Source organism: Octopus sinensis, linkage group LG28 (genome assembly GCF_006345805.1).
Source record: "Octopus sinensis linkage group LG28, ASM634580v1, whole genome shotgun sequence".
Classification (NCBI taxonomy): Eukaryota; Metazoa; Mollusca; class Cephalopoda; order Octopoda; family Octopodidae; genus Octopus; species Octopus sinensis.
In genome coordinates, this window is record NC_043024.1 from 7,371,661 (window position 1) to 7,390,588 (window position 18,928).

The 18,928-nt window shown below is 40.9% G+C and overlaps 1 protein-coding gene across 1 annotated transcript in view; it reads right to left on the reverse strand.

Annotated features, from left to right (window-relative positions):
* Positions 1-18,205, reverse strand: part of LOC115225723 (peptidoglycan recognition protein 3) — a 45,960-nt gene extending 27,755 nt beyond the window's left edge. Inside the window, exons 1-4 of the mRNA XM_036514507.1 lie at positions 18,072-18,205; positions 10,672-10,912; positions 6,664-6,718; positions 3,478-3,687 (exon numbers count right to left, since the gene is read on the reverse strand). Coding sequence (XP_036370400.1) covers positions 3,478-3,687; positions 6,664-6,718; positions 10,672-10,912; positions 18,072-18,184 — 619 coding nt within the window. The 5' untranslated portion in view covers positions 18,185-18,205. The remainder of the gene's footprint in view (positions 1-3,477; positions 3,688-6,663; positions 6,719-10,671; positions 10,913-18,071) is intronic.
* Between the last annotated feature and the right edge of the window lie 723 nt (positions 18,206-18,928).

Genomic DNA, 18,928 nt, shown 5'->3' on the forward strand with positions numbered 1-18,928 from the left:
CTCCAATGCGACCGTACGACAGGCACCCATGCCAACCCCCTTTGCTTGTGAAGACATGTTGGGGCAAGCGAAATCAAAATCAAAATTAAAATCGAAATTGAATTGAACCAGCCAGGATCCCTGGTCTGGTGGTACGTAAAAAGCACTATCCGACTCGTGGCCGATGCCAGCACCGCCTCGACTGGCTTCCGTGCCGGTAGCACATAAAATACACCAATCTGACCGTGGCCGTTGCCAGCCTCGCCTGGCACCTGTGCAGGTGGCACGTAAAAAGCACCACTACACTCACGGAGTGGTTGGCGTTAGGAAGGGCATCCAGCTGTAGAAACATTGCCAGATTAGACTGGAGCCTGGTGCAGCCTTCTGGCTTCCCAGAACCCCGGTCGAACCGTCCAACCCATGCTAGCATGGAGAACGGACGTTAAACGATGATGATGATGATGATGAATATATATATAATAAATTTATGTTATATATATATATATAGATATATATAAATATATATATATTGTATATAAAACATATATATATATATATATATATATATATATATCAATTTATGTAAATATATATATAATATATACACATACATATATATATATACATATACAGAGTTTCTACAGCTGGATGCCCTTCCTAATGCCAACCACTCTGAGAGTGTTGTGGGTGCTTTTACATGCTACCAGAATGAGGGCCAGTCAGGCGGTCCTGGCAACGGCCACGCTCAAATGGTGTTTTTTATGTGCCACCGGCACGAAAGCCAGTCAGCAATTGTGGCAACAATCATTCTTGGATAGTGCTCTTAGCATTTTACTAGCACGGATGCCAGTCATGCGGTGCTGTCATCAGCCACGTCACCAAATTTGATTTCAATTTCACTTGCCTCAGCAGGTCTTCGCAAGCAGAATTTAGTGTCCAATCAAAGAATGGTGTGCATAAGTAGGCTGGTTACACCCCTGGCATAGGCCATGGGTTATGGTCTCACTTGGCTTGCCTGGTCTTCTCAAGCACAACATATTTCGAAAGGTCTCAGTCACTAGTCATTGCCTCGGTGAGGCCTAATGTTTGAAGGTTGTGCTTCATACCTCATCCCATGTCCTCCTGGGTCTACCTCTACCACAGGTTCCCTTAACTGCTAGGGTGTGACACTTCTTCACACAGCTATCCTCATCCATTCTCACCACATGATCAAACCAATTAGGTCCAACTTTTCTCTCAAGGCATTTACACCCTGTCATGTATGCACACTGACATTACACATCCAGCGGAGCATAATGTCTTCATTCCTTGCAAGCTTATGCATGTCCTCAGCAGTCATGGCCCTTGTTTCACTGCCATGTAGCATGGCTGTTTGTACACATGCATCATACAGTCTACATTTTACTCTGAGCAAGAGGCCCTTTGTCACCAGCAGAGGTAGGAGCTCTCTGAACTTTGCCCAAGTTATTCTTATTCTAGCAGCTACACTTTCAGAGCACCCACCCCTGCTACTGACTTGGTCACCTAGGTAACAGAAGCTGTCACCTACTTGTAGTTTTTCTCCGTGGAATGTGGAAGAAGTTGTTCTCTGAACATTTTCAGTGTATATTGCTCCCGAGCATCTGCCACATACAAAAACTATCTTCCCATTTAGCCTTCCTTTGATATTGCTGCACCTCTTATGTGTCCATAGCTTACACTGGGTACATCTTATAGAGTTTCTCTCTCTATACTCTTTTACTCTTTTATTTGTATCAGTCAGTTGACTGTGGCCATGCTGGAGCACCGCCTTTAGTCGAGCAACTCGACCCCGGGACTTATTCTTTGTAAGCCCAGTACTTATTCTGTTGGTCTCTTTTGCCGAACCGCTAAGTGACGGGGACATAAACACACCAGCATCGGTTGTCAAGCAATGCTAGGGGGACAAACACAGCCACACAAACATACACGCACACACACAAACACACATATATATATATATATATATATATATATATACATATGTACAACGGGCTTCTTTCAGTTTCCATCTACCAAATCCACTCACAAGGCTTTGGTCGGTCCAAGGCTATTGTAGAAGACACGCAGTGGGACTGAACCCGGAACCATGTGGTGTGTAAGCAAGCTACTTACCACACAGCCACTCCTGCGCCTATGCCTTTTCTACAGATCGAGCAGGGCCATCTACCTACAGGGATTTGTGGTTTGCCTGCCTTCTTACTTATAAGGACTTTGGTTTTAGCTAGGTTGACTCTAAGGCCCTTCCATTCTAATCCTTGTTTCCATACCTGAACCTGGGCAAAATGCCACTAAGCTATTTGCCCCACAAGCTAACAGTTCCCTCAGCTTGCTGTCTTACACTCTTACTGCTTATTAAACACTAGCAGTATCGCCCGGCGTTGCTTGGGTTTGTAAGGGAAATAACTACATAAGCATTTTTAGAGAGTTACTTCCCTTATATAAACCGAGCAAAAAATGTACTAAAAATGCGGAAAAATGATGGTAAATTTGTTTTAAAATCGTAGACTCATTGTAAATGCGCGCTAATACCCAGAAGGGCTCGACATGAATCACGACTATAAGATACCCGCTTTTGGTTAAACTGCACCGCAAAATGTGGGAGTAGTTAGGAATCTAAATTGGAGTAGACAGACACACACACAACTTCTGTTTTATATATAAACATGATAAACATAAATAAAAGGGAGTTTTTAAAACAATTGTCTGATTTTACTTTAATACAAAGTTAATTTTGGGACACCCTTTGCGTTACCTGTACTATTTCTCTCTTTTACTTGTTTCAGTCATTTGACTGCGGCCATGCTGGAGCACAGCCTTTAATCGAGCAACTCGACCCCGGGACTTATTCTTTTGTAAGCCCAGTACTTATTCTATTGGTCTCTTTTGCCGAACCACTAAGTGACAGGGATGTAAACACACCAGCATCGGTTGTCAAGCAATGCTAGAGGGACAAACATAGACACACAAACACACACACGCATATACATATATATACATATATACGACAGTTTCCGTCTACCAAATCCATCACAAGGCATTGGTCGGCCTGGGGCTATAGTAGAAGACACTTGTCCAAGATGCCACACAGTGGGACTGAACCCGGAACCATGTGGTTGGTTAGCAAGCTACTTACCACAGCCATCTTAACTTACATGTACACACTCATAAACAAACATACATGCATTCATGCACACACACCACACACACACACACACATATGTATACATACATGCTCAAACTATCCAACCCATGCTAGCATGGAAAATGGATGTTAAATGATGATGATGACGATGGTGGTGGTGGTGATGGTGGTGGTGGTGATGATGATGGTGATGGTGGTGGTGGTGATGGTGGTGATGATGATGATGATGAGAATGATGATGATGATGATGATGATAATGGTGATGATGATGATGATGATGATGATGATGATGATGATGATGATGGTGATGGTGATGATGATGATGATTTGCTTACCTCTTGTATCCATGTGAAAGTTCTGGATACCCTTCACTAACTTGTCACAACCTGCAGTTGTGGAGCAGTTCCTACCTTCTGAATGATGGACAATGAAATACTCGACAGGGACCCGCAGTTTTGTCACTGATTTCGGTTTTCTGGCCTTCCATTCAGCCCGACTCCGTATGCTTGGGCATAAAGCATTGTACCTCAACACTGTGTCCTCTTCTCATGAAACAAATAAGAATGAAAATAAATAAGGAAAAAAAAAATTTAAAAAAAAACAATAAAAACGATAGGCGTGACTGTGTGGTAAGAAGCTTGCTTTCCAACTGCATGGTTCTGGGTTCAGTTCTACTGTGTGATACCTTGGGCAGGTGTCGGCTACTTTAGCCTTAGGCCATCAAAGCCTTGTGAGTGGATTTTGTAGGTGGAAACTGAAAGAAGCCTGTCATAATCTCTTTGTGTGTGTGTGTTTACATGCCCACAACTTAGTGATCTTTGTTTCTTGTGAGTATACCCTGGCACTTCACTATCTCTCTTCCATTTCTATGTAATCTCAATTTCTTCAGTTTTTGTTCCACTTGATTTCATATTTGATGTACTGGTGTAGTTTCCTAAAGTAATCATTGACATGAAATTCATATTTGCCATAAATTAGTAAAGAGTTAATAGCTTTTAAAGTTTGCAAATTTGGGGTAATTTTTGCCAATCAAAAGCCAGAGGCATATAGGGGCCTGTTGCTATAGTAATAAACAATGCTGTTAGCGAGCTTCTTACCACGTGTTCTTTTTGTTGATTATTAAATGCTTAAAATACATGCCGTATGAGATGTGCTAAAAAGCAACCAATCACGAGGGTGAGATGCTGTGCAAACAGTTGTAGTGCATCATTGGTGCAGATGTGTCTCGTCAGTTGGCATATCAAAAGTACCTCATTTTTTAACCTCCATTTCATTTATTTTGATTAGAATACATTTTGGTGGTTGTCGGTAGCTACTCCCATACATGAGTAACTTTAGTTAAAATGAAGAACACTTCTCATAAGTATAGTTACATGAAAATATACATATGAATATATTAATTAGGTGGAGGCACAATGGCCCAGTGGGTAGGGCAGCGGACTCGTGGTCGTAGGATTGCGGTTTCGAATCCCACACCGGGCGTTGTGAGTGTTTATTGAGCGAAAACACCTAAGGCTCCACGAGGCTCTGGCAGGCGATGGTGGTGATCCATGCTGTACTCTTTCGCCACAACTTTCTCTCACTCTTTCTTCCTGTTTCTGTTGTACCTGTATTTCAAATGGCCAGCCTTGTCACACTCTGTGTCACACTGAATCTCTCACGAGAACTACGTTAAGGGTACACGTGTCTGTGGAGTGCTCTGCCACTTGCACGTTAATAAATGAGCTGCGACGTCATTGGTGCCAAGCTGTATCGGCCCCTTTGCCTTTCCCTTGATAACATCGGTGGCGAGGAGAGGGGAGTCTGGTATGCATGGGCGACTGCTAGTCTTCCATAAACAACTTTGCCCAGACTTGTGCTTTGGAGGGTAACTTTCTAGGTGCAATCCCATGGTCATTCTTGACCAAAGGGGGTCACATTATTAATTAGAGATACAAGCAGATTTGAGTGAAATATATGCATGTATGATTATATTTAATACGTTCATGTAAATTTGGAAGTGGAAAGACATCTTTCTGCCATATTGTCTCTGAAGAGACGAGGATAATGAAGATGATCAGGTCAAATGAGGTGGTGGTCATGGTGGGGGTGCTATTATATATTTCTTTATTGCCCACAAGGGGCTAAACATAGAGAGGACAAACAAGGATAGACAAAGGGATTAAGTCGATTACATCAACCCCAGTGCGAAAGTGGTACTTTTATTTATCGACCCCAAAAGGATGAAAGGCAAAGTCGACCTCGGCGGAATTTGAACTCAGAACGTAACAGCACATTTCTGCATTCATCATCTGTCAGTATTTGCTTGGCTCATCCTGAGCAAATCTCTGAGCAGTGTCCCAGCCAATCCACATCTCTGCGAGATACTTTTTTGTCTGCCCTGACCATGTAGTATATGGTCAACCAACACAAGCCATAACCCCAGCCAGAGAAGAGAACACAACACAAGATCTGGATCTGAAAAATCGAGCAACATGACCAAAAAATTTGAGCTGACACTACCTCGAATCATACAGGAAACAGGACACATCCCAGTTTCTGAGTAGAGTCATTGGTTGGGTGTGAAACCTGACCAATGGTAACCTATATTTAAGGGAGCCAGCTGGCAGAATTGTTAGCACGCCGGGCGAAATGCTTAGCAGTATTTCGTTAGCCGTTATGTTCTGAGTTCAAATTCCGCCAAGGTCGACTTTGCCTTTCATCCTTTCAGAGTCGATAAATTAAGTACCAGTTTCGCACTGGGGTTGATATAATCGACTTACTCCGTGTGTCTGTCCTTGTTTGTCCCCTCTGTGTTTAGCCCCTTGTGGGTAGTAAAGAAATAGGTATTTCGTCTGCCCTTACGTTCTGAGTTCAAATTCCGCCGAGGTCGACTTTGCCTTTCATCCTTTCGGGGTCGATAAATTAAGTACCAGTTACGTACTGGGGTTGATATAATCGACTTAATCCGTGTGTCTGTCCTTGTTTGTCCCCTCTGTGTTTAGCCCCTTGTGGGTAATAAAGAAATAGGTATTTCATCAGTCGCTACATTCTGAGTTCAAATTCCGCCGAGGTCAACTTTGCCTTTCATCCTTTCGGGGTCGATAAATTAAGTACCAGTTTCGCACTGGTGTCGATGTAATCGACTTAATACCTATGTCTGTCCTTGTTTGTCCCCTCTGTGTTTAGTCCCTTGTGGGTAGTAAAGAAATAGGTAACCTATATTCCTACAAAGTTTGCAGGTGCCGAAGGATTTTAGGCATCTCCAAAGGGCCCCAGGCATTGTCCAAGTATTGCAACTACATAGCAAGACAGGCAAGACGAGAGACCTGAAGACCTGAGAATTTGTCCTGCTCAGAATAGTTCAAGCTAAATTGCATTCTGCTTCCTTCTGGTGACCATCCTGTCTTTTTTCTTTTGTTTATAATGAATCTCTTTACCTTTTTTTAGTTTTTTTTTTTAACTGTTCATGTGACAATGTAGAATTCTTCTTCAGTGAAAATTTTGAAGAAAATGGTAACATTTGATTTGGAATCACTTACGTTTCGGAGGACATTTCATGGATTTGAGATCAACTCTTGGAATTATGAGTTTTCCCTGAAAATCTCAAAAGGATATTGCAAAACAACAACAACAACAACAACAACAACCACCAATACCACCACCACCACCACCACAACAACAACAACAACAAGTACAACAACAACAAGTACAACAACAACAACAGCAACAACATCAGCAACAACAACAACAACAACAACAACAACAGCAGCAACAGTAACAGCAGCAACACTACTACTACTACTATTACTACTACTACTACCACTACTACTGCTGCTGTTGCTACTACTACTACTACTACTACTACTACTACTACTGCTGCTGCTGCTGCTGCTACTACTACTACTACTACAACTACTACTACTGCTGCTGCTGCTGCTGCTACTACTACTACTACTACTACTACTACTACTACTAATAATAATAATAATAAAATTAATAACTGATTTCCTTTATTGGCCACAAGAGTCCAAGACATTGAGGACAATATCAAAAGACGACTTACAACACACAAAAACAAAACAAAATTAAAATTAAAAAAGCAAAAACATGTATATATGGGGAGGGTCAGAGTTTTCTTAGGACAAGGTACGACAGCCAGACTATAGTACACCACAGAGGTGATATATGCATTCACTACTTCTGCTCAGGTAACGGACAAAAACGGGAAGGCAAAACTTGCCCCATGATAAAAATTGCAGGAAACACAGATACAGAACGACTTTATCTGCCAAGAAAAGAGGGAGGCCGTGGACTTTTACAACTGGCAATAACAGTGAAGATTGCTACAATTGGCCTAGACACCTACCTGAAAAACTCTGAGGACTGGATGTTAAAACTTGTCTCAAAACATTAAAACAAGAAAGCATCATACTCAGTAACAAAACAGGCAAAGGAATATCTAAGTGAATTCCAAATACAACAAATTCCGGAATTAGAGATAAACATACAAGAAACAGGCACAGAAAAAGCTAAGCGCATGAAAACCCGTGCTAAATCTGCGGCCTTAGATATTCTGAATGATAAATGGCAAGAAAAACCTCTCTATGGCAAATACCCTCCAGTGCTTGAAAATGATCACATCTCACTCTTCTGGAACTTCACCATTCAAACTGACAGAAAGATAGACGAGAATAGGCCAGACATCATATTGAAAGACTTCAGACAAAAATCATGCCTCCTCATTGATATGACTGTCCCAATCGATATGAACATATCTGTCAAGACCTACCAGAAACTGAGCAAATATAAAGATCTTGAAATAGAAATTAGCAAAATGTGGAACCTGAAGACTAAAACAATGCCTGTTGCCATAGGTGTCCTGGGAATGATAGAAAAAGGGGCTGATTGCTACGTAGCTCAGATACCAGGAAACCCCAAAATGGTAGAAATTCAAAAGATAGTGCTCATGGGAACTGCTCATATCCTACGCAAAATACTTCCTATGTAATCTCAAGTTTTAAAACAAACATAATTTTCTTATGGTTTCTTAAACATTCTCTAGAACAACACTATGTACAAAACCAAATATATGGCACACTAGGCATAACACCAACATGAACTCCAACTTGTTGTCTCTTGAGGTCTCTGGGTGAGACTTGGAGCCAACTTGTACAAATGTAAAGCAAAAGTCAAACATAAAATAATAATAATAATAATAATATAATAATAATAATAATAATAATAATAATAATAATAATAAATAATAATAATAATAATAATAATAATAATAATAATAATAATAATAAGAAGAAGAAGAAGAATGATAGCAAAAGGGGCTGATTGCTACATAGCTCAGATACCAGGAAACCCCAAAATGGTAGAAATTCAAAAGATAGTGCTCATGGGAACTGCTCATATCCTACGCAAAATACTTCCTATGTAATCTCAAGTTTTAAAACAAACATAATTTTCTTATGGTTTCTTAAACATTCTCTAGAACAACACTATGTACAAAACCAATATATGGCACACTAGGCATAACACAACATGAACTCCAACTTGTTGTCTCTTGAGGTCTCTGGGTGAGACTTGGAGCCAACTTGTACAAATGTAAAGCAAAAGTCAAACATAAAATAATAATAATAATAATAATAATAATAATATAATATAATAATAATAATAATATAATAATAATAATAATAATAATAATAATAATAATAATAATAATAATAATAATAATAATAATAATAAGAAGAAGAAGAAGAAGAAGAATGATAACAAAAGGGGCTGATTGCTACATAGCTCAGATACCAGGAAACCCCAAAATGGTAGAAATTCAAAAGATAGTGCTCATGGGAACTGCTCATATCCTACGCAAAATACTTTCTATGTAATCTCAAGTTTTAAAACAAACATGATTTTCTTATTGTTTCTTAAACATTCTCTAGAACAACACTATGTACAAAACCAAATATATGGCACACTAGGCATAACACCAACATGAACTCCAACTTGTTGTCTCTTGAGGTCTCTGGGTGAGACTTGGAGCCAACTTGTACAAATGTAAAGCAAAAATCAAACATAAAATAATAATAATAATAATAATAATAATAATAATAATAATAAATGCTCTGATGCAGTACCAGACAGTGGCTCTCATGGCATCTGATCTCAGCTGATTGGAAGTGTTATCACGTACATTGTTTTGTCTTGGTATAAAAGATGGGCTACAGCAAATATTCTGCTCAATACCACAGATTTGCTTGTCAGTTGTTTGACCTTAACCAGTTGAGCATGTCCCTTAGTGGGTGAAATTATGTGCATCTCTGATCACGAGCAGAAGTAGTGGGGGAGCATCATAGCCATGTGTTGAGAGAGATTCTTTGGGGTTTGAATAGTTCACATCTGGAAATATGGGTGTTTCGTTCAACATCCTTTAACAATCCTTATTCAGGGACCTTTTGAGCATGATGGGTTACTCGACCAGAAGAAAAAATTCTAACTGGGCCCCACCTGCAAGGTCATGCGCTGTTTATCTTGATATGAGATCACCATGTCGTGCACATATGGTTGTGATGCATGTGCCTGGTGTACCTTTATCAGACGGGTAGTCATGATGGGTATATTGGGCTTCGTATATTTTTACCCCAGTGTCACTTTGATGGCATACACTGCTCTCTCACTCAATAATAATAATAATAATGATAATGGTTTCAGATTTTGGCACAAGGCCAGCAGTTTTGAGGAGGGGACAGTAAGTCGATTAGATCGATCCAAGTGTGTAACTGGTACTTATTTTATTGACCCCTATCAGGACGAAAGGCAAAGTCGACCTGAGTGGAATTTGAACTCAGAACATAAAGATGAACAAAATGCCACTGAGGAATTTGTCTGGTGTGTCAATGATTCTGCTAGCTTGCTGCTTTAATAGATATAATTTTGAAAAATAAAAGCAGTATAATAGACCACATTATTTATGGGATGACCCAATAGTACTAGTTGTAAACAGATTTTATAAATGTCGAATAAATAGATAAAACTGTTGACAAGTGGAGGAGTGGCTGTGTGTTAAGTAGCTTGCTAACCAACCACATGGTTCCGGGTTTAGTCCCACTGCGTGGCATCTTGGGCAAGTGTCTTCTGCTATAGCCCTGGGCCGACCAATGCCTTGTGAGTGGATTTGGTAGACGGAAACTGATAGAAGCCTGTCGTATATATGTATATATATATATATATATATATAATATATATATATATATATAATATATATATATATATCTATGTGTATGTGTGTGTGTTTGTGTGTCTGTGTTTGTCCCCCTAGCATTGCTTGACAACTGATGCTGGTGTGTTTACATCCCCCGTCACTTAGTGGTTCGACAAAAGGGACCGATAGAATAAGTACTGGGCTTGCAAAGAATAAGTCCCGTGGTCGATTTGCTTGACTAAAGGCGGTGCTCCAGCATGGCCACAGTCAAATGACTGAAACAAGTAAAAGAGTAAAAGAGTAAGTGGCAAATACGAAGAAATGTAAAAACGTTCCTTACCTTGTTTTCTTGGAGAGCAAGGGTGTAGGAATATGAGGAGCTAAGGAATTTGAAGCACTCTCCTTTATTCAAAATGAACCCATATGTAACATTATTGGTGTCAGGACTCCAACGTGCTGCAATTGTTTTCGCTTGAACACAGACACACTCACCAGTAAATGCATCAGAAGGTTTTGCCATGAAAGCCAATACCAGAAGAATTGATGGTAGCAGGAACTGTCTGCTGTTGGTTGTCATCTTGATTTAAACAGACAAACATTTGGAGAATAGCAATTAGTTAAAGTTCATTATAAGTATACATACACATCAGATGATTGCCTCATCTTATTTCTTATTGCCCACAAGGGGCTAAACATAGAGGGGACAAACAAGGACAGATAAAGGGATTAAGTCGATTACATCAACCTCAGTGCGTAACTGGTAATTATTTAATCAACCCTGAAAGGATGAAAGGCAAAGTTGACCTCGGCGGAATTTGAACTCAGAACGTAACGACAGACGAAATACTGCTAAGCATTTTGCCCGGTGTGCTAACGATTCTGCCAGCTCGCTGCCTTATGATTGCCTCATCTTGTCAAATGATAGCCATCTCACATACAGTCAGATTCATCATCATCATTTAACGTCCGCTTTCCATGCTGGCATGGGTTGGACGGTTCAACTGGGGTCTGGGAAGCCAGAAGGCTGCACCAGGTTCCAGTCTGATTTGGCAGTGGTTCTACGGCTGGATGCCCTTCCTAATGCCAAACACTCCAAGAGTGTAGTGGGTGCTTTTTACGTGCCACCGGCACAGGTGTCAGACGAGGCTGGCAAACAGCCACCATCAGATGGTGCTTTTTACATGCCACCGGCACAGAGGCCAGGCGAGGCTGGCAAACGGCCACCATCAGATGGTGCTTTTTACGTGCCACTGGCACAGAGGCCAGTCGGGGCGGCGCCGGCAATGGCCACATTCAGATGGTTCTCTTATGTGCCACCGACTTTCATATATGTCTGCATATGCACAGATATCCATTATCATAGGACTTCATAAAATACAAAACAGATCAAAAAGGGAAATGATATTGAGATACTTGCTCAAAACTTTCTCCAGTTTTGTGAAGGGTGGGTTTTACAACAGGATAATGACCCTAAGTACATGGCAAAGTCTACCCCAAAATGGATTATCGATCACAATATAAAATTATTAGAATGGCCAAGCCAGTCACCTGAATTGAACCTCATTGAAAATTTGTGGCGTTATTTGAAAATTAAAATTCATTCAAGAGCCCTAATGTGCATTGCAGATTTGAAGAAAATTTGTCAAGAAGAATGGGAAAAAATTCCTAAAGAAACATGCGAGTCATTGATTAAGAACTACAAGAAGAGATTGGTTGAAGTGGAACTGAATAATGGTTATGCTACGAAGTATTAAATCAGAATTATCAGTTATTTATGTTCTCTACAAATACTTTCTTCACCCCTAAATATTTATAATTGAAAATAAATTCCTTAGTAACTATAATTTATTAGTTTCTTTTGCATATTCTTAGTTTATACATGTGTTTGCTTACCAACCACATGGTTTCGGGTTCAGTCCCACTAAGTGCATAATGCACCCTTTATTCCTTCGGAATTAAGAATATGCAGTCTTCGAAACATATGTCGAGAATAAAGGAATTTTGTTAATATCGGAGTTCGACTCCATTCTTTCATTTACTTATAGTTAAAAAAAACACACAAATTTCCAAACCAGAACACGGGGTTTCTGCCCTTGGCATGTAGCTTCAACCGTGGTTTCTGATGTGAATTTGCTACCCGGGTATCGGTTAACCGAATTATCCATACTAGGATAATTCATTCACCTACTTATATATATATATATATGTGTGTGTGTGTGGTGTGTGTGTGTGGAGGCGCAATGGCCCAGTGGTTAGGGCAGCGGACTCGCGGTCGGAGGATCGCGGTCAAAGGATCGCGGTTTCGATTCCCAGACCGGGCGTTGTGAGTGTTTATTGAGCGAAAACACCTAAAGCTCCACGAGGCTCCGGCAGGGGGTGGTGGAAAACCCTGCTGTACCCTTTCGCCACAACTTTCTCTCACTCTTTCTTCTGTTGGCCTGCTTGCTTAGCCAGCAGGGTGGCGTCATTTGAAGGCTAAAACAATGCGAAGCGCATTGTGACCAGCGATGTGTAGCAACATCTGATAGCCTGGTCGGTCATGGTGATCACAGTGATATATATATATATATATATGTATATGATATATATATAGGGTGTGATGGGTAAACTGTGTATGTGAGTGGGTGCATGTGTATGTGTGTGTGTGTGTGTGGTGTGTGTGTGTGTGTGTGCGCATGTATATATATATATATGTATGTATAAAGGTATGTCTGGACTGCTCCCTACCATCTCCAGGACTTCATCAAAATATGACAAAATAGGAAAATCCCACACAACAAAGCAGGAACAAGTATGAAGAACAAATGCCATGAATGAACTACAAAACAAAGAAAAGCAAAGACACTCCCCCCCCCCCACAAACCCCTTACCCCCCACACATATTTATACAAGTCACCTGACCGAGTTTGCCTCAGGTTTCTTAACATTTAAAATAAATAGACAGGTGCAAGTGCCCCTGTGTCAAATGACAGTATATTTCGCATGTAACATGTTCACTCAACTGTGTCAGCCTTCATTTTAGGCACAGTGTAGACTGTAAAACCAGTTAAATCTTTAAATATAACAATAAAAATATATTTTAACCATTCTCAGTGCATTCTCAGCTTCTATTTTTCATATATATATATATATATGTATGTATGTATGTATGTATGTATGTATACATAAATATATATATACATATATATACATAAATATATATATTATTCAAAATGTGACCTCGTGTGTACCGTTGGCGATTTTTTTTTACTCTGTCTTCCCTCACTGGATCTTTCCTTCTCCTATGTTTCTGACAAAGAGCTCCACTTGAAACATTAAACCCTCCTTCTTCCCTTCCTTCCTGAGTGTCCAATAATACTATATTTGTTCCACGCCCTCGCGTTGTTGTGTTTTCTCTTTGTGTTTTCATGTTTGGATTAACTATATATATATATATCATCATCATCATCATCATCATTTAGCGTCCGCTTTCCATGCTAGCATGGGTTGGACGGGTCAACTGGGGTCTGTGAAGCTGGAAGGCTTCGTCAGACCCAGTCAGATCTGGCAGTGTTTCTACGGCTGGATGCCCTTCCTAATGCCAACCACTCCGCGAGTGTAGTGGGTGTTTTTTACGTGCCACCTGCACAGGTGCCAGACAGAGCTGGCAAACGGCCACAAACGGATGGTGCTTTTACGTGTCACCGGCATGGGGCCAGGCGATGCTGGCAACGGACACGAACGGATGGTGTTTTTACGTGCCACCGACATGGGGCCAGACAGAGCTGGCAAACGGCCATGAACGGACGGTGCTTTTATATGTCACCAGCACGGGGGCCAGCCGAGGCTGGCAACGAACACGAACGGATGGTGCTTTTACATGCCACCGACACGGGGCCAGACAGAGCTGGCAAACGGCCACGAACGGACGGTGCTTTTACGTGTCACCGGCACGGGGGCCAGCCGAGGCTGGCAACGGACACGAACGGACGGTGCTTTTATGTGCAACCGACACGGGGCCAGACAGAGCTGGCAAACGGCCACGAACGGACGGTGCTTTTACCGTATATATATATATACACACATATTTATATATATATATATAAAATAAAAATAAGCAACAAGGATATCCAGAGGTCATGCAGTACGGTCGTTTCATGCAACTCCATTTAAATGGAGAAGGAGATTTGGGAAGAAGAGACTGCAACTGCTGAGGTGGAAATGGAGGAGTATGCAGTAGTAGAAAGGAAGAGAAAAAACGTGGAGTCTCCACCTAAAATGAAAAGAAAGTTGGAAGAAATTAAGAATGGAAAAAGAAAAAAATGATGTTCCAATGGAGGAATGATACACAGAGACTGGAGCCTTCAAGTGGTAAGGAGGAAGAAAAACGGAAAAAGAGACTTGAAAGTGAGAAGGGGCAACAAGCAGAGATGGAAATATTAGCAACAGAGGTGGAGAGTAAGGTGCTGCAGCCGAGAATGCCACCGGAGGGGAAGCATGAAAGAGTGATGGTTTGTTACCAAAAGAGCATGGAAATAGAGAAGAAAATTTCTAAATAGGCACAGGAGTGGCTGTGTGGTAAGTAGCTTGCTAACCGACCACATGGTCCCGGGTTCAGTCCCACTGCGTGGCATCTTGGGCAAGTGTCTTCTGCTATAGCCCTGGGCCGACCAATGCCTTGTGAGTGGATTTAGTAGCAGAAACTGAAAGAAGCCCGTCGTATATATGTATATATATATATGCGTGTGTGTGTTTGTGTGTCTGTGTTTGTCCCCCTAGCATTGCTTGACAACCGATGCTGGTGTGTTTACGTCCCCATCACTTAGCGGTTCGGCAAAAGAGACCGATAGAATAAGTACCTGGCTTACAAAGAATAAGTCCCGGGGTCAATTTGCTCGACTAAATGTGTTGCTCCAGCATGGCCACAGTCAAATGACTGAAACAAGTAAAAGATTAAAGAGAGGGAGTAAATGAAAGGTGTTATAAGAATCAAGCTGGCTGACAAGGAGGAGACCCATAATGAGAAAGTGGTGTTGCTGGAGGATAAAAGAGCGGGAAAGTTGGGAAAAATATTCGGAGGCAGGATAGAAATAACAGTGCTTCGATTTAGATACAACGAATTGCCATCTGTGATAGTATTCGATGATTTAATGGAGTTTATGATATGAAATTGCGAAAACGATACAAACTGGAAGAATAAAAATAAATAAATGGGCCCTTTTAAAGCCTAGCCAGGCTCATGGGCCCTGTTTCCCGGTTTCTATGGCGCATGCGTTCCCCAACTGGACGTGACGCCAGTCCATTGCAGCATTACTCAAGAAACAGGAAGAAAGAGTGAGAGAAAGTTGGGACGAAAGGGTACAACAGGGGTCGTCACCACCCCTGCTGGAGCCTCGTGGAGCTTTTAGATGTTTTCCTTCAACACACAAATGCAACGCTCGGTCTGGGAATCGAAACCGCGATCCTCCGACCATGAGTCCGCTGCCCTAATCACTGGGCCATTGCGCCTTCTAATAAATGCGCCCTTTTAAAGCCTAGCCAGGCTCATGGACCCAGTTTCCCGGTTTCTATGGCATATGTCCCCCCCCCCCAGCTGGACGGGACACCAGTCCATCACAGCGTAACTCATTTTTGCCAGCTGAGTGAACTGGAGCAATGTGAATTGAAGTGTTTTGCTCAAGAACACAACGCGTCGCCCGGTCCAGGAATCGAAACCACAATCTTACGATCATGATGCTGACACCCTAACCACTAAGCCACGTGCCTCCACAAACTGGAAGAATAAGTAATTATTTTAAAAACAGTAAAATGGAACTTCATATTTGGGGGTAGGAAAGCCATTACATTCTCATTATTTTCATATTCATATTCATTTGCTATATGTTTTTACGTACCCCAATGTATTGTTTTGTCTGTCCTTGTGGTGTCCCCTCTTTATAAAGGCCATCATCATCATCATCATCATCGTTTAGCGTCCGCTTTCCATGCTAGCATGGGTTGGATGGTTCAACTGGGGTCTGGGAAGCCAGGAGGCTGCACCAGGCCCCAGTCTGATCTGGCAGTGTTTCTACGGCTGGATGCCCTTCCTAATGCCAATCACTCCAAGAGTGTAGTGGGTGCTTTTTATGTGCCACCGGCACAGGTGCCAGACGAGGCTGGCAAATGGCCATGATCGGATGATGCTTTTTACATGCCACCGGCACGGGCGGCCAGGCGGTGCTGGCAACGGCCACGAACGGATGGTGCTTTTTACATGCCATCGGCACAAGGCCAGTTGGGGCAGCGCTGGCAACAGCCAAGTTCGGATGGTCCTCTTACGTGCCACCAGCACTGGTATCACAGCTGCAATTTCCATTGATGTTGATCGATTTCGATTCTCATGTACCTGAATAAAAGAAACCAGTTAGTCACTGGTGACAACTCATAGAGAGCTAACATCAGTTAGTGAACCAACCACTAGAATCATGGAAGCAGGCACTTTTCTCACGGTGGAACAATAGTTTTTCTCTGACAGCAGTTTTACATTTGCCAGATTGCCTTTAGCTAGGCCGAAATAATGTCTTCACCACTTGATGCTTATAACCTCTTCTACTACTTCACCAAAAGCTAGAATAGAAATATCACAGTACCACCAACGGAGCCCATTGTTCCCAACAATATGTCTATCCTTCTGGATAGTTATAAAAGCAAGAACCCCCAAGCAAAAACCAGTTAGTCACTTTGGTGAAACTCATAGAGAGCTAACATCAGTTAGTGAACCAACCACTTGAATCATGGAAGCAGGCAGACAAAATGGCCAGAGGGAAAAAAGAAAGACAATGTCCCACAACCCTACAACTCTCACTAGCTCTAGTTCTGTTCTCTTACAACATAATTCTATCTCTCTCTGTAATTACTACTAAACGATGAAGAGGACACAAACACAAACTTTACTTCACATGCTTTTGGATTTATCAAAACCTGCCCATCGAGGCAAAGTATTGTAACATAATGGTAAATAAATATTTCCTTAAAACTTCATGCATTGTTCATCTTTCACATCCTACAACTTGCCGTTATTACAACAAATTTTTATCGTTACAACTGCTGACTCTGACATTTCATATTATTGTGTACCTAATCAATCTTACTCATTACAATTGGTAATTACACTAATTAAAACCTACCCGCAACAACTGGTGACCCTTGACTTCAACTAAAATCTTTATCATTATATATATATATATATAAAGTTAATCCAAACATGAAAGCACAAAAAAACACAACATGAGGACGTGGAACAAATATAGTATTATTGGACGTTCAGGAAAGAAGGAAAGAAGGAGGGTTTAACGTTTCAAGCGGAGCTCTTTGTAGGAAACATAGGAGAAGGAAAGATCTAGAGAAGGGAAGACAGAGGAAAAAAATCGCCAATGGTACACATGCATATATATATATATATATATACTTTATTTAAAGCAGCAGAAAATTCAACAAAACCTGTTACTCTGAGTTTCCCGTTGCCGTTCATCGGACAGTTTTTGCTAGCAACGGGAAACTCCGAGTAACAGGATTTGTTGAATTTTCTGCTGCTTTAAATAAAGCATATTACTCTACCACTGGTATTTGAGTACTCTTTTTTCCACCTTGTTTCACATTTATGTGTTTACTCCGGTATATATATATATATATATATATATATGTAGGCATGATCATTTATATGTAAATGAAAGTAATTGAGAAGTAAAGAAATGGTTAGGAGAAGTGATAATATCAAACCTTGAAAGTGTTGTTCTTGCTTGGTTTGTTGTTTCTGTGGAGCCGACCGGGTTGTTGTGAAGGGAGAAATGGGGTTTGCTATTTATATGTTGTGACAATCGCACAAATACACGCATGTGCGTGCGCGCGCGGACACAAACACACTTTAACATGCAGATAAAAACCACTTGAAACAAGTGTGTGTCCACATAGAATGTGTCTACATATGTAGGCATGTGTGTGTGTGTGCATGTATGTGTACACATAACCAACACACACACACATATATATGCACATACATATATATACACAACTTCTAATTGAATTATACATATATATATATATAGATAGATAGATATGGGTGCAGGCGTGACTGCGTGGTAAGTAGCTTGCTTACCAACAACATGGTTCTGGGTTCAGTCCCACTGCGTTGCACCTTGGGCAAGTGTCTTCTACTATAGCCCCGGGCTGACCAAAGCCCTTTGAGTGGATTTGGTAGACGGAAACTGAAAGAAGACCGTCGTATATATGTATATATATATGTGTAAAAATATATATATATGTATGTGTGTGTACATGTTTGTGTGTTCGATTTTGTCCACCCAACATCGCTTAGGAACCGTTGCTGGTATGTTTACATCCCTGTAACTTAGTGGTTTGGCAAAAAAGACCAATAGAATAAGTACTAGGCTTACGAAGAATAAGTCCTAGGGTCAATTTGTTCGACTAAAGGCGGTGCTCCAGCATGTCCACAGTCAAATGCCTGCAATGAGTAAAAGAATAAAAGAAAAGAATATAAATATATATATATATTATATATATATATATATATATATATATATATACATATATATATATACATATATATATATATATATATA